The sequence below is a fragment of the Acinonyx jubatus genome, chromosome D4, assembly GCF_027475565.1.
Source record: "Acinonyx jubatus isolate Ajub_Pintada_27869175 chromosome D4, VMU_Ajub_asm_v1.0, whole genome shotgun sequence".
Taxonomy (NCBI): Eukaryota; Metazoa; Chordata; class Mammalia; order Carnivora; family Felidae; genus Acinonyx; species Acinonyx jubatus.
The window spans coordinates 51,837,776-51,855,312 of NC_069391.1; the positions used below are offsets into that span (position 1 = coordinate 51,837,776).

The 17,537-nt window shown below is 40.0% G+C and overlaps 1 protein-coding gene across 17 annotated transcripts in view; it reads left to right on the forward strand.

Annotated features, from left to right (window-relative positions):
* The first annotated feature begins 591 nt into the window (after positions 1-591).
* Positions 592-17,537, forward strand: part of BNC2 (basonuclin 2) — a 436,381-nt gene continuing 419,435 nt past the window's right edge. For 4 of the 17 annotated variants that reach the window (XM_027047222.2, XM_027047221.2, XM_027047224.2 and 1 more), the window contains exon 1: positions 659-784. In XM_027047222.2, the coding sequence (XP_026903023.1) occupies positions 782-784 (3 nt within the window). In that variant the 5' untranslated portion in view covers positions 659-781. The other 13 variants (XM_027047207.2, XM_053205067.1, XM_053205065.1 and 10 more) reach the window with 11 other exon arrangements.

Genomic DNA, 17,537 nt, shown 5'->3' on the forward strand with positions numbered 1-17,537 from the left:
GCGGCGGTGCGGGAGGAGGAACTGGTCAAAGGGGACACAGACCCGCGAGCGCCCGAAAAGGAAAGCGACGCCGCGGTTTGCTGCAGTCGGGATAAAGTTCGCGCCCTTTCCTCGGGGTTTCTGCCTTTGACAGCTGGGCGCTGGCAGCCACCTCCACCTCCACGCCCGCACCCCCCGGGGGGCGCCAAAGTTGTTTTTCCATCCCCACCAGGAGCCGCGCGAACAGTAACAGGGCGGGGAGGGGGGGTGGGGAGGCGAAATATACATCCTCCCTCACGAAACCCCTAGAATCTGAGGACAAACAACAACAAAACTAACCCACTTCTATTTTGCAAAAGGGAAGCAACATTGTAGTCACGACAATTTTGCAGAGAGGAGAAACTTGTGGGGCTTGCAAATCCGCCCCAGGTCACCTCGCCCGCCGGTCTCTCCCCCGCCCCCCACAGCAGCCCCCTCCTGGGACAGTCCGTTCCTTTTTTTTTTTTTTTTGTCCCGTGGAGCCGGGGAACTCTGCAGGCTCCGACTTGGAGAGCGAGGGCGACCCTGGGCGCGTGTGTAAATCAGTCACCTGAGCGCAGAGGGGCCGCGGCGAGGGCGCGCGCGGGCGGGCGGGCGGGGAGAGGCGGAGGCGGCGAGAGCGGCGGCCCGGAGGAAATCGGGAGGGGGAGGGAAAGAAAGGCCGAGACAGAAGGAGCGAGAGGCGGCCGAGGGGCTGGTCCAGGCGCGGCCGCTAAGAGGAGACCAAGAGGCGGGGGCTGCACTTGACAACCAGCATGCCGAGATGGTAAGAAGTTTCCACCCTCCTTTCCTTTTTATTCTAGACTTCGTCAGACGCGAGCCCCGCGCCCGCGCGCTCCCGGGGCCGCCCGGGGGCCGTGTTTTCCTCAGGTCCGGCGGCGTGAGGTGGAGGGGGGCGCTGAGGAGGGCGGGCTGGAGGGGAGAACCCCAGCCCGACCCGGCCCCCGCCGTGCTCCCGAAATTTCCCCTCAACTTGGCCCAAGTTTGCGAGGAGAGCTCCGGGGTGGGAGGGGGGTATGTGTGTGAGGAGAGAGTGAGGGGCTCGGAAGTTCGCCCCCTCTCGCGGCGGGCGAGGAAAGGTGAGCGGCCGGCGAGCGAGTGGCTCCAGGGAGTTGGGACGGGCTGGGGCGGACGGGGTGGAAGGGAGGCGGGGGATGAATGGAGCGCTGGAGGGAGTTCGGGGCGGAGAGGAAAGCGTTTTGGACAACGGTAACTTTTAAAACTTGCCCGCGAGTGAGGGCCGGGCGGCTGGGCGTGGGCGCCTGGGCGCGCTGGTGCGCCGCGCCGCGAGGACGCGGCCGCCGGGTCCCGGCACCTTGGCGTTTCCTCTCCCCTCGCCCTCGCGTTCGGGAACCCTCCCTTTGTACATGAAGAAAACGGAGGAAGGTGCTCCTGGAGACTTTCTGAAGAATGTGCGCAACGTGGGGCAGGAAAATAAACCCGAAAGAGACAGATTTTTGAGGTGCAGTTTTCAAGGCGCCTAATTGTTTTACTTACACGTTGCCTGCAGGGTAGCATTTGGGGCCCGGGGAGGGGGGGCAGAATTAAGAAAAAAAAAAAAAGAAAATAAAACTGGAGGACATCCCCCGTGTAGTGAGGCTAGGAAAAGTTCCCAGTGCAAGTGGTGGACGAGATGGGAAGGCGAGATTCGAGCACGGCTCCTCTCCTCGAAGCGGCTTCTCTGCAGCGAGGCAGCGTGCAGTGAGTTCGCGTGGTGATGAGCGCTCTGTCCGCTTTCGGGGAAGTGATTTGTTAGGAATGGAGTTGGACCACTCCCTTCCCTTTAGTTTGCTTCCACCCAGTGCTGCTATTGTTGCCCCCCTCCCCCCGGGGGATCCGATATACTGTGTTCTGCGTGTAGATGGAATATGTAGAAAAAAAAGGCAGATAGCGGGTTGGCGTTTTTTTTTTTTTTTTCCTCTCTTCCCTTCCCCCTAATGTGACATCTCTTGTTTCAGTGATCAAAGTCACAACTGGAGTGTAGGAGATGCGACTGTCAAATGCAGGCGCGCGCGCGCGCGCGCACACACACACACACACACACACACAAAAGTAGCGTGCGCCCAAGACTGTGGTTACAGTAACGCTGACAGAAATTAAAGTGGTTTTGAAAGCAGCGTGCGATTTATAGTGGTTCCCATTTACCCTAGAGTCAAGCTGTTGTAAAGCTGATGTACGAAAGACACCATAAAATAATCCTGTGTACCCAGGATTAAAGTGGCAGAAAGTGGCCTGCCTTATGATTTTTTATGTACTTCGTGGACACTTGCAATGGTCGGAACCTGTGTTTTAAGCGGAGGCGTCAAAACAAAGTATTAAATGTATCTGTTCAGTGCTTGAGTTTTTCTTCCAGTGGCATCTTACGCGGGAACACTGTAAAAGCCCGTTGTAGGTACTATTTTTCTTTACCCCAGCCTGTGTGCTGTTTGTCTACACGTCTATTCCCAAATACGAATCATTTTGGAAAGTGCCTACACCCATTTGTGATCCACTGCTTTGTATCGTGCATTTTCAGATGTTCCCTGTGCGCACACATACATGTTTTAACTGGAAGAGTTTATTCCTGGCACTAATATTTAGTGTGTCTGATTTGAAGACATACTCCAGAATAGTGAGACCTTATACAAGTTAATAGAACTTCCTTTTTTACCGTTTGGACTCACACACACACGCACACACACACACGCAGAATCCCTTGCGAACCTTTCTAGGGTATCTGCGTTTTATGGTATATTTGTAGCTGTTTCATTTAAAGTGTTCAGCCTTAATGAAGTTCTTAGTTGCAGCTACTTTTTCTGTTCCCGGAGAGCAGAGTATTTGAAATCCAGATTGCTAATCACTCTACCAAAGTACAAGAGTATCTTCACCTGAGGGAAATAATATTGAACCTGAATGTGAACTCTCTTTGAGTATCTTGTGAGAAAAGTCTGAAACTGTCTTTCCTTCCCTCTGGAGAATATTAAGTTCAGTGTTGTTTGCATGTAGAACTTTGAACAAGCACCAGCCACCCTCCTGTGATTTTTAAAAATAAATATGGAGGAAACATTCATAGCAGTTATACATTCCCAATACCTATTTTCTTTTTTCTTCTACCTGAAATGTGAGAGATCCGTCAGGCAGGGATATGTGATTACAAAAAGAAGCAGACAAAAGCAGAGCTGACTATTGCTATATTAAAATGTAAGTGTTACAGTTTGAATTTTCAAGTGAGAGTTTTTGAGTTCAGTGCTTTACATAACATTTTGTCCTAATCTTGCTTGCTGTCAGGGATGTTTCATGGTTGTGCAATTGCTGCAGTCAAGAATGCCAATTTGCATTCCAGGAGTGTCATTTGATTACTTTTATCTGCACAGCTCCAAGACCGGCCCAGACCTCTCGTTTCATCTTGCCATGTCACGAGTCAATGCTGTGTCGTCTTTTCAAAAATCTGCCTGATTTAGACAAGAAAGAAAAGTACTTTCATGTTGCAGCCGCAGTCCCCTGCTAACTTGTCAGCAGCAGGATATGATTCACTTGGGCCCAGAAGAATGGAACTGAGAGGCGGGTTAGGCGGTTCAATAAAGCCCACGGACAGGTAGTGTGTGACATCCCCAGAGAGCCACAGTTAATGAAGAACAGGTCTGCTTAGTTCTCCACACGCTGACCTGGTGCTGTCCCCACAGTTTTCTCATTTGATCTTTCCCAGCAAATTGATCTTTTCTTGTATTTTTTTGCCTTCCAAGTTAGTCCTTGTGGGACTGAAATTAGCAGAGCAACTTAAGTTGGATAATACAGCTGTTCAGAAAAGAAGAAATTGGACACTGGCTCAAAAAGGGGCGGGGGTTGGGGGTGGAAGGAGCTATTCTTTTTGTTGTTCCTGGGAATATTTCTTATATTAAGGGAGACCAGAATAGGTGATGACTTGAAGTTCGTGGTTCCCTTTATTTTTCATTTTATAGTTAAGGTTCAGCACCATTTTAAATATTCCTGAAGTATGTGAAAGATGACCTTTGTGAGTGTGTGGAGTTCGTTTTAGCGTTTTTTTTTCAATTTAGCACTTTTCATATTCACTTGTTTGAAATGATTTGCCTGTTGACTGTGGCTTTTATGACTATCGTAAGATAGGCTAAATATCAATGGTGTACTTCGTCTGTATTATTTATAGTCTTCTAAATAACTGCCACCCTAAAATATCCAATACTGAAACGCAGAAAAGATTAAACAATTAAGAAAGTCATTACCAGTGTTGTGTGTAAATACTTGGTACGTGGAAATGTTTTCTGCAGTTACCATCAGCATCTTTTACGTAAACTCCAGAGATACGATGTCAGTACATTTTTTTTTTTTTAAAGTCAAGATTCTGCATTTAAATGTAGGTTTTTAGAACTGAGACCAGATCACAAGTTTGGATTTCTGTAGATACTCATATATGTTGTTATTTGTTTTTCGAGATGAAAATTAATTTTAACTAGCTTGGTAAATCTAAGTTGGGAATGTATATGTAGTTTAAACAGGTTAAAGTTTTACTCTAGAATTTTCTATACAAAGCTTAGGTTAGAAGCAATTAATAGATTAAATTAAATTAAACTATAAGGAGCAGTGCTTTGTGAATTCCCCTGCAGATGGTCTCATACACCATCTACACCCTTGCAAGAAACAGTTGAAAACATTTCTTGTGGAAGAGGAGGGAGCCTCCTAAAATCTTTTCTGTTGGATGGGAATTACATAGGATCATTGGTTAGTAAACTCCTCTCTGAAGAGCTAGAGGGAGCCTTATGATTTTATTAGATATACTTAAGGTTAACAGAAATCACTCTGGCAGTCAGAATGTTGTAGAAAAAGAGTAGATAATAAATACTGGCTTAATGTTTAGGCTTGGAGGTGCTATTGGTTTTTTGTTTGTTTTTTGTTTTTTTTTTTTAAGCTGTGACAAAAGCACCAGAACTTTCTACAAGAATAGTTAAGTAGTCAGCTAAGGATTCTAGGGTTCTCTACCTTTTATGTGATTTGAAGTGATTTGAAGATCAAGCAAAATGCGACCAAATACGCTTTAAATAGGATTTGGTTTGCTAAATACTGTCTATTTCGCCAACTGAGGGAGTTCTGTAAGGAGGCCACTCTTCAAAGTTCTATTAAAAGTAACTTCCTACCAAATCACTGAGGAGGGGAATACCTTCTTTCAGTTCATTAAGGACAACCTCCTTTTTGTAAATAATGGTTTTGAAGGAGTTCTACATACAACTGCCGTACTCCAGAGAGAAAATTCCTTTACAATAAATGCTTCGTTTATAAGCATAAAATAGTAAACCATTTATAACGTTGATATATTACGAATCAGTAAGTAAGTTAAATTTAAAGAAATAGAACTTAAGTGGTATTAAATTCAATATTTGTTGTTTAATTTCACATTTGTATATCAGTCTTTCCACTGGAATTTGCAATATGTTTACATTAAAGAGTCATTGATCATAATTGCTCTTTAATATTTACATACTAGTTTTTAGTAGCATTACTTTGGACAAACTTATTTACCATTTAAGTAAATAGTATAATCCAATGAGATAAACTACCCAGATTTGTCTTTTTTTCATCTTTCACACAGTAACTCTCATTATGTTGCTAGCCAATAAAAGTCTTTATTTGTTGCTTATTAGATCCCTCAGTACACTCAAGAGTTCAGCTGTAATTTAATTTGGCTGTTCAAAGAGGCTGCCTTGTTTTAAAACATGTTCTCAGTACGCTTTTACCGTTTATTGTGAACCTATATTCAACTCATGCATATGCATAGGATGATTTTACAGATCATCATTTTTTAAGGTTCATGCCATAGCAGAGTCGTAAGTTTTTTCTTTGAAAAAAAATCAGTACCTAACAACGTCAAAATATTTTTTTGTGTTTTACTCTATGTTTCCCTTGACATTCTGGAGCATTTTTTTTCGTAGTAATTTAGATATAGTTTTGCTATTATAATTTAAAATCAGTTCCCTAAGGTATATAACCTTCCCTTAAGGTGTAGTGAGAAGAGCACTAAACTAAAATAAATAAATTTAATAATTAAGAATGTTAGTTGAGGGCATTTCACTATTGTAGTCACTTGAAATTACAAAAAGTTTGCCTTGTACTTCAACTTTGCTAGCATGATAAATTCAGTTTCCTTACAGTAGGCTGCTGGGAAGTTTTGCAATGAGTGGAAGATGGCTTGAGAGTTCTAGTGATATTTGTAACAAATCACGTTCACTGAAAACTAGAAATTGACTGCAAAACTCTAAGATGAGTATCAGGAATTCTTCCACAAGGAAGGCCGAATGTGGAACAGCTATATGAGTCATTGCATGTATATCTTACCAGTGGGAATCACATCAAACCAGCCCTTTAGATACAGTATTTAATAGTTGTCAAAATGTACAGTATTGTCTTGGAACTTGTGGTTCATGAGTTCATAGTCCCAGCTTTTTTGTGTTCAGTACAAAGATGTAACAACCCACACAAAACATTTTTCTCTTATTATGACCTTACATTTGCCAAAGTGCCCCATGCTGAAATTCCTTTTCAGTATCCCTTTTTTTTTTTTTTAGTCCAAAGCCAGACGTGTACCCAGACACAAAAGCCTCTGTGTATAGCAAGCTGTTTTAAATATTGTGACTCGACGATGTGCTGTCCTTTCTCTGCTTGAACCAAGGATCTCTGCTCAGTGTCTGTGGATTACCAAGCTCCTTCTTTATTGTACCTCTTGTCAACTATTCCTATTCATTTAACCTTTCATTAGTGTCTGTGCAGCTTCACTGTCTAGAAATGCAAGGAAAAACCGAAAGGCCCCACTGTCACAGTTATTAGATTTCTCGGTTACATCCCAGCAACCATAAAGAAGTAAGAGTCGACACTATTGTCGTGCGTGCTGCTGTCCTGGGGTGCAGCTCTTCTGTGCATGTCAAGGACATGTGCCACATGTTGATATGCATCCCAGGGATAAATGCACAACATGGGGGATAGGCTGATGCTGGCAGTAATGAGCTTTGGAGGAGTCATTGCAAAGACCAACAGTTTGTGAAGGAATTTTGCTTAACAGGCCAAGGAGATAGACAGAGTTGAGGGCTGCCAAGATTTGCCTGTGCTGGAGCTTGTCACTCACATTGTTTTCATCTAAACTTCATTTGAGGGGAAAATTGAATACGTTTGACAGCAATGAAAAGTGTTATTTTCATTTTTTAATCTTTCAGAGGACAAAAGTGGTATTTCTGGTGACTATTTAGTATATTGTAATTAAACGTTTTTTATACTGACTGAATTGTGTATATGAATGGGTCTATTAGCAATTTATCTTATTTCTTATGTATCTAGAAAAAATTGATAATTAATGGATATATATGTTTTAAAATCTGTATAAAAGTAATATAGTCTACTAATTTTCCTATGCTGCTATTTCCCCCCTTTGATTTCCCTCTGGCATAGCCTGGTGTTATCACTTGATTTTTTAAAAAATGTATTTACTTTGTTGCCTCAACGTAAAGGAAAACCAGGATGAGTATCAGATCATTTTCAGGTCATAAGACAAATATTTGCAGATTTTGCATTGGGAAAATACTACTTTAACATTTTAGAAGATTCATAGAATTATTTTTAAGAATTTTCAAAACATTTAAATAGAAAATAATTGTCATACCTCATCTCTCTTTAAAAGTTCATTTTTTTTGCACAGGGAAAACCTGTGTTACCAGAGATGAATAAAACAATTTTGTTTTTCTCATTTCAATGATTTTTGTCAGTTTACCAAACTCTTTGGGGCCCTCCAATACCTTTGCAAATATATTAATAATTTATTAGCAAATCTCTGTAAAGTTATTTATAGTTTTTACTTCACCCTACCTTTTTTAGCCAAGGTTAACCTTTTAATAGTTGTATTTGAAGCTTTCTCTGGTAAGTTTTTCATGGTGTCTTGTGAATGTATAATTGGCTTAGTTGTCCTTGTTTCAGGGAAGAGAGATGAGCCATTTTTCACACTCCTTCCCTTAGATGAGATGCTTTCTTCCAGGAAAAAATATATTCAATAATTGACAGCCGTGTGCCCAGCCAGGGCATGTTCCAGTCTCTTGGCCATTGGGTGGAAATCCTGTATACATGATACTGAGATGAATCTGTCTTGATTCTCTGAGGTGAACTGGTGGCCTTCCCACAGACAAGGCAAGGGTATGTTAACTTTCCCCTTCTAACTATCCTATTTCCATTTATTATAGTTTTGTTGGGTGAAGTAGAAGAGGAAAGAGGGACTTGTAAGGGTACAACAAAAATACACCCCTAGAAGTAGGCCAGAGTTATATGATAATTAAAGGGAAAAAGAATACATGGCAGTAGCTACTATCTATAGGAACCCTCCATCTAGTATTCATCCAGTCAGTATCGTAGTGCAAGAAGCAGTGCATCATTATCTACTCCAGACTGAGAACAGGCCCCATTCTTTCCCACCCAGGTTTGAGAGCCTCTATTTCATCATTTGTAAAACAAGCGAGTTTGATAATTTCTAAGTTATTTTTTAATTGGAATATTTAATATTTTATGTGATAGGACTATATAATCATAGCAGTATACTGTTTTTAATAGTTCTGTTGGCATGTAATATACTAAATTCACTTGTTAAAAACGTACAATTAATATTTTATGGATATAGCATCTTTTATTTATCCATTCATCCAGTGATGGACATTCGGGTTGTTTGCACCTTTTAGTTATTATGAATACTGCTGCTGTAAACATTTGTGTACAAATGTTTTCATTTCTGTTGGATATGTACCTAGGAGTGGAATTGCTAAGTCATATGGCAACTCTATCTTTAACTTTTGAGGAACTGCAAAAGTTCCTCAAAGTTTCCAAGGAAGCTGCACCTTTCTACATTTCTACCAACACTATATAAGTTTTTTAATCTCTTCACATCTTTCCAAACTTGCTATTGTCTTTTAATTTTAACCATCCTGGTGGGTGTGAAATGGTTTTGATTTGCATTTTCCTGATGGCTAATGATGTTGGGTGTCTTTTCATGTGCTTATTGGCCATTTGTAGAGTTCTGTGTAATAAGAAATGTCTGTTATATCCTTTACCTATTTTTCATTTAGGTTGTCTTTTCATTGTTGAGTTGTAAGAGCTGTTTATATATTCTGGACACAAGTCCTTTAGGAGATGCAAGTATTTTGTCTTTCTGTGGGTTGTCTTTCTTTTTTGAGGGTGTCCTTTGAAGCACAGAAGCTTAAAATTTTTTTTTTTAGTTATTATTTTGAGAGAGAGAGAGAGAGAGAATGTGCTCACGTAAGCAAAGGAAGGGCAGAGAGAAGGGGAGACAGAATCCCAAGCGGGCTGGGCACCATCAGCACACAGCTTGACATGGGGCTCAAACCCACAAACTGGGGGAGATCATGACCTGAACCAAGATCAAGAGTCGGGTGCCTACCCATCTGGGCCACCCAGGCACCTGAAGTCCAGAAAGCACTGTACTTTAAAGTACTTTAAATTTTGATGAAGTCCAACTTATTTTTTATTTTGTCATTTGTGTTTTTAATGTGCTAAAGAACCACTGTCTAACCCAGGCTCATGAAGATTTACCCCTATTTTCTTCTAAGAATCTTCTAGTTTGAGCTCTTACATTTAGGTCTTTGATTTGAGTTAACTTTTGTGTATTATGTGAAGTAGAGATCCAGTTGAATATGGATAGCCAGTTGTTCCCAGCACCATTTGTTGAAAAGAGATTCTTAACCCATTGAATTAACATGGTGCATTTGTGGAAAATTATTTGACTATATATGTAAGGGTTTATGTCTAGACTCTCCATTGATTAGTAGGTCTATCTTTGCAAGTACCACACTGTCAAAATTAACTGTAGCTTTGCACTAAGTTTGCCACTGAGAAATGTGTCTTCCGATTTTTCCCTTTTCAAGATTGTTTCACTATTCTCAGGTCTTTAGCAGTTCATTAAAATTTTTCTATTGTGGTGAACACAATATAAAATTGAACAACTTAAACATTGTTAAGTGTATGGTACAGACAGTATTGTTAACTGTACCTTGTTGTTAAATAGATTTTTAGAACTTGGTTGTCTTGTGAAACTGAAACTATATCTATTGAAGAACAACTCCCTTTTTCCCCTCTTCACAACCCCTGGCAACCACCATTTTATTCTCTAAGAGTTTCGCTACTTTAAATACTTCATATAAGTAGAATAATGGAGTATTTGTCTTTCTGTAACTGTCTTATTTATCGTAATGTCCTCGAGGTTCATCCAATGTTACAGCACATGACAGGATTTTCTTTTTTAAGATTTGATAGTATTTCATCGTGTCTATTTACCACATTTTCTTTACTTGTTCACCTGTAGATGGACATTTTGGTTGAGTCCACCTCTTGGCTGATGTGAGGAATGTGCAGTGAACATGGATGTGCTTTCAGTTCTTTTGGGTATATATCTAGAAATGGAGTTGCTGGATCATATAGTAATTGTTTTTAATTTTTTGAAGAACCTCCATACTATTTCCCATAGCTTCTGCCCCATTTTATCTTCTCACCAACAGTATACAAAAGGCCCAATTTTTCCACATTTTTGCCAACACTGATTATTTTTTTAATAGGGCCTTAAAAAAATTTTTTTTTACGTTTATTTTTGAGTGAGAGAGCACAAGTAGGGGAGCGGCAGAGAGAGAAGGAGACACAAATCTGAAGCAGGATCCAGGCTCTGAGTGGTCAGCACAGAGCCCAACGTGGGGCTTGAACTCATGAACTGTGAGATCATGACCTGAGCCGAAGTCTGACACTTAACTGATTGAGCCACCCAGGTGCCCCTTAATAGGGACTTTTTTAAAAAACATGTTTACCACTTAAAAAAGTTTTTGAAGCTTACTTATTTTGAGAGAAAGGATGGGGGAGGGGCAGAGAGAGAGAGAGAGAGAGAGAGAGAGAGAGAGAGAATCCCAAGCAGGCTCTGCACTGTTAGTGTGGAGCCCAATGTGGGTCTCAAACCCATGAACTGTGAGATCATGACCTGAACTGAAACCATGAGTCGGACACTTAACTGACTAAGCCACCCAGGCAGGTGCCCCTAACAGGGGCCTTTTTAAAAGTATGAGGTGATATCTCTTAGTGGTTTTGATTTGTATTTCCCTGGCCATTGGTGTTGTTGAGCATCATTTCATAGGCTTCTTGGCCATTGTATATATTTTTTGGAGAAATGTCTATTCAAGTCCTTTGCCCATTTTTATTGGATTATTTTTGTTGTTGAATTTTAGGAGTTCTTTATATATTCTGGATATTAATCCCTTGTCAGAAATAAGGTTTGCACATATTTTCGTCCATTCAGTATGTTGTTGTTTCACTCTGTTGATTACTTCCTTCACAGAAGTTTTTAAAAAAAAATTTTTTTTTAACGTTTATTTTATTTTTGAGTCAGAGAGAGACAGAGCATGAACAGGGGAGGGGCAGAGAGAGAGGGAGACACAGAATCGGAAGCAGGCTCCAGGCTCTGAGCCATCAGCCCAGAGCCTGACGTGGGGCTCGAGCTCACGGACTGTGAGATCGTGACCTGAGCTGAAGTCGGACGCTTAACCGACTGAGCCACCCAGGCATCCCTTTACAGAAGTTTTTAAGTTTGATGTATTCCCATTTGTCTGTTCTTTCTTTTGTTGCCCTTAACAGTTTACTTTTATTTATTTGTATTTTTTTCATAGTGTTTATTTTGGAGAGAGAGAGCATGAGCAGGGGAGGGGCAGAGAGGGAGGGACAGAGGATCCAAAGCAGGCTCCATGCTGACAGCAGCAAGACTGATGCCGGGCTCCAACTCACCCATCTGTGAGATCATGACCTGAGTCAAAGTTGGATGCTTAACCAGCTGAGCCACCCAGGCACCCACAGTCTACTTATGAAACTCAGATTTATTTGATTTGCAGAAGAGTAAAGGCTACATTAAGAAAGTGCATTTGTTGTATGGGTAAAGAACTCTTGGCGGTACTTCAGGGAATAAGAAATATGTCATTTGATAGCCAAAAGATGAGTCTTAGTTACCTTTGAGATACACTGGTTTGACTTTGATGTTTCTTAATTATCATTGAGTTTAAAAGTATTCTAGGTGTTCTGTATGATAAGAGAGACACTTCATGCCCTGGAGGGTGGAATTAGGTATATAGAAATAATTGTTTTGGGTTTTATAAATACCTCAAAAGGAAAGGGAAAAAAACATTACTGAGAAAATTTGTCTTCCTAGACATTCTGTTGTAACTAGAGAAACAGCCAACAGTGCTTAAAATTAAAAATTATTGTATGATCTCAAATCCAAACTAACTGGTCCAGTTAAGTTTTAAATAAATACCATGTTCAAATCTGGCATGGCACATTTGGAAACATGAGCTTGTTTTAAAGTTTACCTGGCAGGGGCGTCTGGGTGGCAGTTGGTTAGGCATCCAAGTTCGGCCCAGGTCTTGATCTCATGGTTCATGAGTTTGAGCCCTGCATCGGATTCTCTGCTGAGCGTTCAGAGCCTGGAGCTTCCTTCTGATTCTGTCTTGTCTCTCTCTGTCATTCACCACCCCCCCCCCCCACCACCATGCACTGTCTCTCTCTCTCTCTCAACTATAAACATTAAAAAAGAAAAAAGCTTACCTGGAAAATATTGTAATTAAAATACCTTGCAGTTGAATTAGAGAAACTTGAAAACAATGAAAGGTAAACTAATTTGGAGGCAACTATGTTGTATCATTGTTGAATTAAAAAAATTCTTCCCTTAAAGTTATAATTTTCTCTTTATTCATGCACTTAAAAATTTTTTTTAACATTTTTTTCAGAGAGAGAAGAGAGATGGAGCCTGAGTGGGGGAGGGGCAGAGAGAGGGAGGGATGCACAGAATCCAAAGCAGGCTCCAGGCTCTGAGCTGTCAGCGCAGAGCTTGACGCCGGGCTCAAACCCACGAACTGGGAGGTCATGATCTGTGCTGAAGTTGGTTGCTTAACTGACTGAGCCACCCAGGTGCCCCTCTTTATTCATGCTCTTAAAGACCTATATTTATTTCCATGTAATTGCTTTTCTGGTATTCTAATGGGCCACTCTTGCTTAACTGCATTGTCTGTTTTTGGCGTTTTGTGTTATTTTGGATAAAAGTTTCATTATTCAGTATCAACTTAGATGGTTAACTAATCAAATATATATGTGGAGAGTATTTATTTTTTCCCTTCATCACTGTTTACATATATAAATAGTAATTAGCCAATTTTAAATTGTATCTCATGACGTATTTTGAGGACTTACAGATTTAAATTCTGTAGAGGATTTAAAATAACTTACAAAGGGGCGCCTGGGTGGCTTAGTTGGTTGGGTGTCCAGCCTCTTGGTTTCAGTTTGGCTCACTGTCCCATGGTTTGTGGGATCCAGCCCTGCGACAAGACCTGTGTTGGGCTCTATGCTGACAGCATGGAGCCTGCTTGGTGTTCTGTCTCTCCCTCTTTATCTCTGCCCCTCCCCTGCTGATGCTCACACTTGTGTGCCCCATCTCTCAAAATAAGTAGATAAACTTAAAAAAAAATTAAAATATAGAGACTGGTATGGTAGAATATTTTATATTTACTAGACACTTGATTTTTAGTTATATATGAATTTCATTTTACTAAATGACACATTTTGTTAATGTTGAACAAAACAGTTAATGCGACTTTTCTGTTCTCTTCAAACATGTTTTGACATGTACTCATAGGTATGTTTATACATATGGAATGACAATATCGTGTTCTTGCTGTCTTTATGGTTTGGTGACATAGAGAAGGCAATTAACTAGAACAATACAGCCGTACAAAGAAAGTCCACTCAGTTTTCTGTGCTGTGGTATCTAATCTCCCTGTAATACATATTTCACTCTTTAGTGGATTAGGAAAGTTTATTCTGTCAACATGCACGTACGCTAATAGGTATGCTTCTGGAAGTATAATGGGATAGTTCAGATTTTCCTCTCATTCAGAGTGGTGATTGGAAGCACAACATTATATGTGTTTGAATTGGTTTTTGATAGATTAGAACATTGATTTAACTTCAAAGTACATTAACTCTAAGTGATGTTAACTAGTAAACATTTTATAAACCCAGAAATTCTGCCAGATGTTGAGCTATATTTTTCACCGTATGAGTATCCCTTGTAAGAAATATTTACACATAAAAGACTTATGTCTGTTCATTGGTCTTTGCAGCTTTACCACGTCTATGAACAGAAACCAGTCACAAGACATTTTTGTGTAGGACGTGATCATTATAGATCTAATGGAGTGTGTGTGTGTGGGGGGGGGGGCGGGGAGCATCCATGAGAAACTGACAATTTGCAACTTCCTTGTGGGGGAGGAAGAATACAAAATAGTACGGTTTATTGAAAGTTGTGGGGGGGGCAGTAGGGATTGGTTTACTGTTATATTTTCATAGTATAGTAATACCTGTTATATTGTTTTTTGTAATTTCAGGTATTTGTATGGATGGCATAGATGTATATTGAGTGTATTGATGAATGTTTTACTAATGTCAAATTGTATTTCTAAAGTACATATGTGTCAGAGTAATCTGTTGATACCCAACAAGTAAATATTTGCTTATTATATATAGAGTAACTTGTAGATGTTCATGAAACATTATACAATAGTGTACTGATTTGATTAAAAAAAGATGTTTTAAAAATTTTTAGGTTCTTACATTCAAGCTGTGCATTTGGCATAGGCATTGGAGTTCTGGTTATTTTCATTTTCCAAGTTTGATGCAACTTTTAATTATCTTAGAATCTAGCAACTTAACAGGTAATTGAGTTTCTTTGATATACATGACATTCTGTTAGGTACTGTAGGTATTACAGATGAAGTAGAAGCTATAACCCTAACATTAAGGAGCACAAAGTTCAAGTGCAGAAGGATGTTTATTATCTTAACGTAACCATAGTTCAGGTTCTGCCTCTGGTCTTAGTATGCTTAGAAATCTAATTTTTAATCAGTATGTCTTTGCAAGAGATCTGTCCTTCATGGGCTCCTTCATTGTGTTTACTGACAGAAGGCTGGAGAATAGGCACACAAATGCATGCACATGTGCTGTGTGAACACATACATATCTGCATACTGTAATAGATACTCATGGATACGTATGGAATACTCATATTGGCATGCTTAGCACATTCTTTCCTTTGCAGGCAAATTTAAGTGGGGAGTGAAATTATAATCCAAATGTTGCTCATTGCTACTTTATGAGTTTGGGATTTGAGCAGAGAATATTAGGGTTGCAGGTGGAGGGCATAAGGTCCTCTTTTCACTGTAGGGAAAGCCTTTCCAGTGGCCTGTATTGTTAGAGTACACACTTTGGACTCCCATCTCCTGGACTGTGTTTGGAAGAGGTTTGACAAAATTTACTCCTTTTGCTTTTTTCTTCTTCCTATTCTTCTGGTTGACAAATTCTTTTTTTCTCTAGATATGTTAATATTCTCAAGCAGATATTAGTTAACTGTCTTGGGAGCTACTTGTTAAGGTGACTTTGCATCTGCTTGGTTTTTATGGATCTAATGCAGATGGCAATCTCATTTCATTCATTTTAAATTTCTTGGGAGATATCACATGCTACGCTACTACCTTACATATAATGTGTTTTGTGTATGAGAATGGTGGGAGGCCATTCTCCCATACAAAGAGATGTATGTTGTTTTTAAAGAATAATAAAAAAGCTTTGAGGCCAGTTGATTTTGTGGTAGAGAAAGTTTCTGTTACAGATACCTTGTATAGAGATATCTAGATCTGAGATTGGCCATATATATATGTGTAATAAACTGCAATAAGGGTGTGTATATGTGTTTTTAATCTCTGCATCTATTCTCTATGTGATAGAAGAGTTTTTCAGTTGCTTTGGGCTTCTTTTTTCCATTATACAATTAGGGTCAAGATTAGATTTTAAAGGTCCTTAATGTTTCATACTGTGTGGATGCTCAACATTTCTTTATATTGTATTATTTTATGGACGCCAAAAGGACTAAAAAGCTAATGCTGTATCTTTAACTCTGTGTTAGCTGATTCCAGCAACTTCCTAGTTTGTAATGCCCCCCTTTTTTGTTTTTTACTTTAGTCTTTTGTTCCTTTTAAAATACTTCAATATCAGTTAGATTCTAAGTAAAGAGAAAAATTGGTTAAGGGAAGAGAAGGTAGAAGGATGAAGCACAGAACATCCACTAGACACCAGAATGATAGATGTTGGTGGACTAGGGAACCACCTGTTTTGACTTCCGTAGACTTTTGTCCTTACATCTGGTCAGACTTTTGTCCTTACATCTATATTTTCAGTCTACAGTCTGTGTGTTTCCCAGCAGTCATGGTAGAATTGTATAACATGTATAGCATTTTATTATTTAAATGTATAACATTTAAATATTATTTAAATGTATAACATTTTATTATTTAAAACCACAGGACTTAATCCATGACAAATTTTAAATTTGAAAAGGTGTCAGAGGTCAAAATTAAATAGAGGCAATTATGGAGAGAATGGAGAAATTACACAGGGAATGTTGAACGTTGATAAAAATCAACAATGTTGAACGTTGATGAAAAATACATCAAAAAACAAAGGGCCAGTTAAATTGAGTGGCATGAGACTTGTTTTTTTTTTTGTTTTTTTATTTATTTTGTGAGAGTGAGAACGCAAGTGGGGGGAGGGGGAGGGAGAATGGAAAGAGAGAATGAATGAATGAATGAATCCCAAGCAGGCTCTGTGGTGACAGCAGGGCTCAAACTCACAAACCTTGAGATCATGACCTGAGCTGAAATCAAGAGTAGGCTGCTTAACTGATTGAGCCACCCATGCGCCTCCTTGTTTTTCTTGTACTTGTTTTCATGTACTTGCCCAACATGCATGCTCACCACATTTTTTTTTCAGGGTGTTTTAGTGTTTCTGCCTCTTGTGCTCCTCATGTACTGGGCAAGGCCCGTTATGTCTGCCTCCCAATTATCACTCATTTATTACTTCCACTGCCATTACCAGGGTCCATAGCACCAACATCCTTGACCTGGAATACTGCCGTATCTTCTAACTGGCCTAGTGCTTCCACTCTAGCCTCTCTCCTGCTCACTACACTGAGACCACCCCTCACAGAGAAATCACTTCTGTTTCAAAGCCTTCTAGTGACTTTTTATCACACCTGCAGTGCAGTCCAAACTCTTTATTGTGATTGAAATGGATGTGTAAGATGAGATCCCTACCTAAGGCTCCAACATCATTTCCTACCACTGCTCACTCTGCTCCCATTATGGTAACCTAGCTTTTTACTGAACATGCCGAGTTTGTACCTACCTCAGGCTTTGCACGTGTTTTTCGTCTGCCTGGAATGCTCTTCTCCCACATTTTTGCGTGGCTTCCTTCCTCATTTCATTCAGGTCTCTCAAATGTCACTCCTTCAGAGAAAACTGCCTGATAATTTTCTTCCCCCCTGCTGTGTCTCCAAACTGTATGTTTCTCTGACCTTTTACCCTGCTTTGTTTGTTCATAGCATTTATCACTACTTGAAAATATGTATTTGT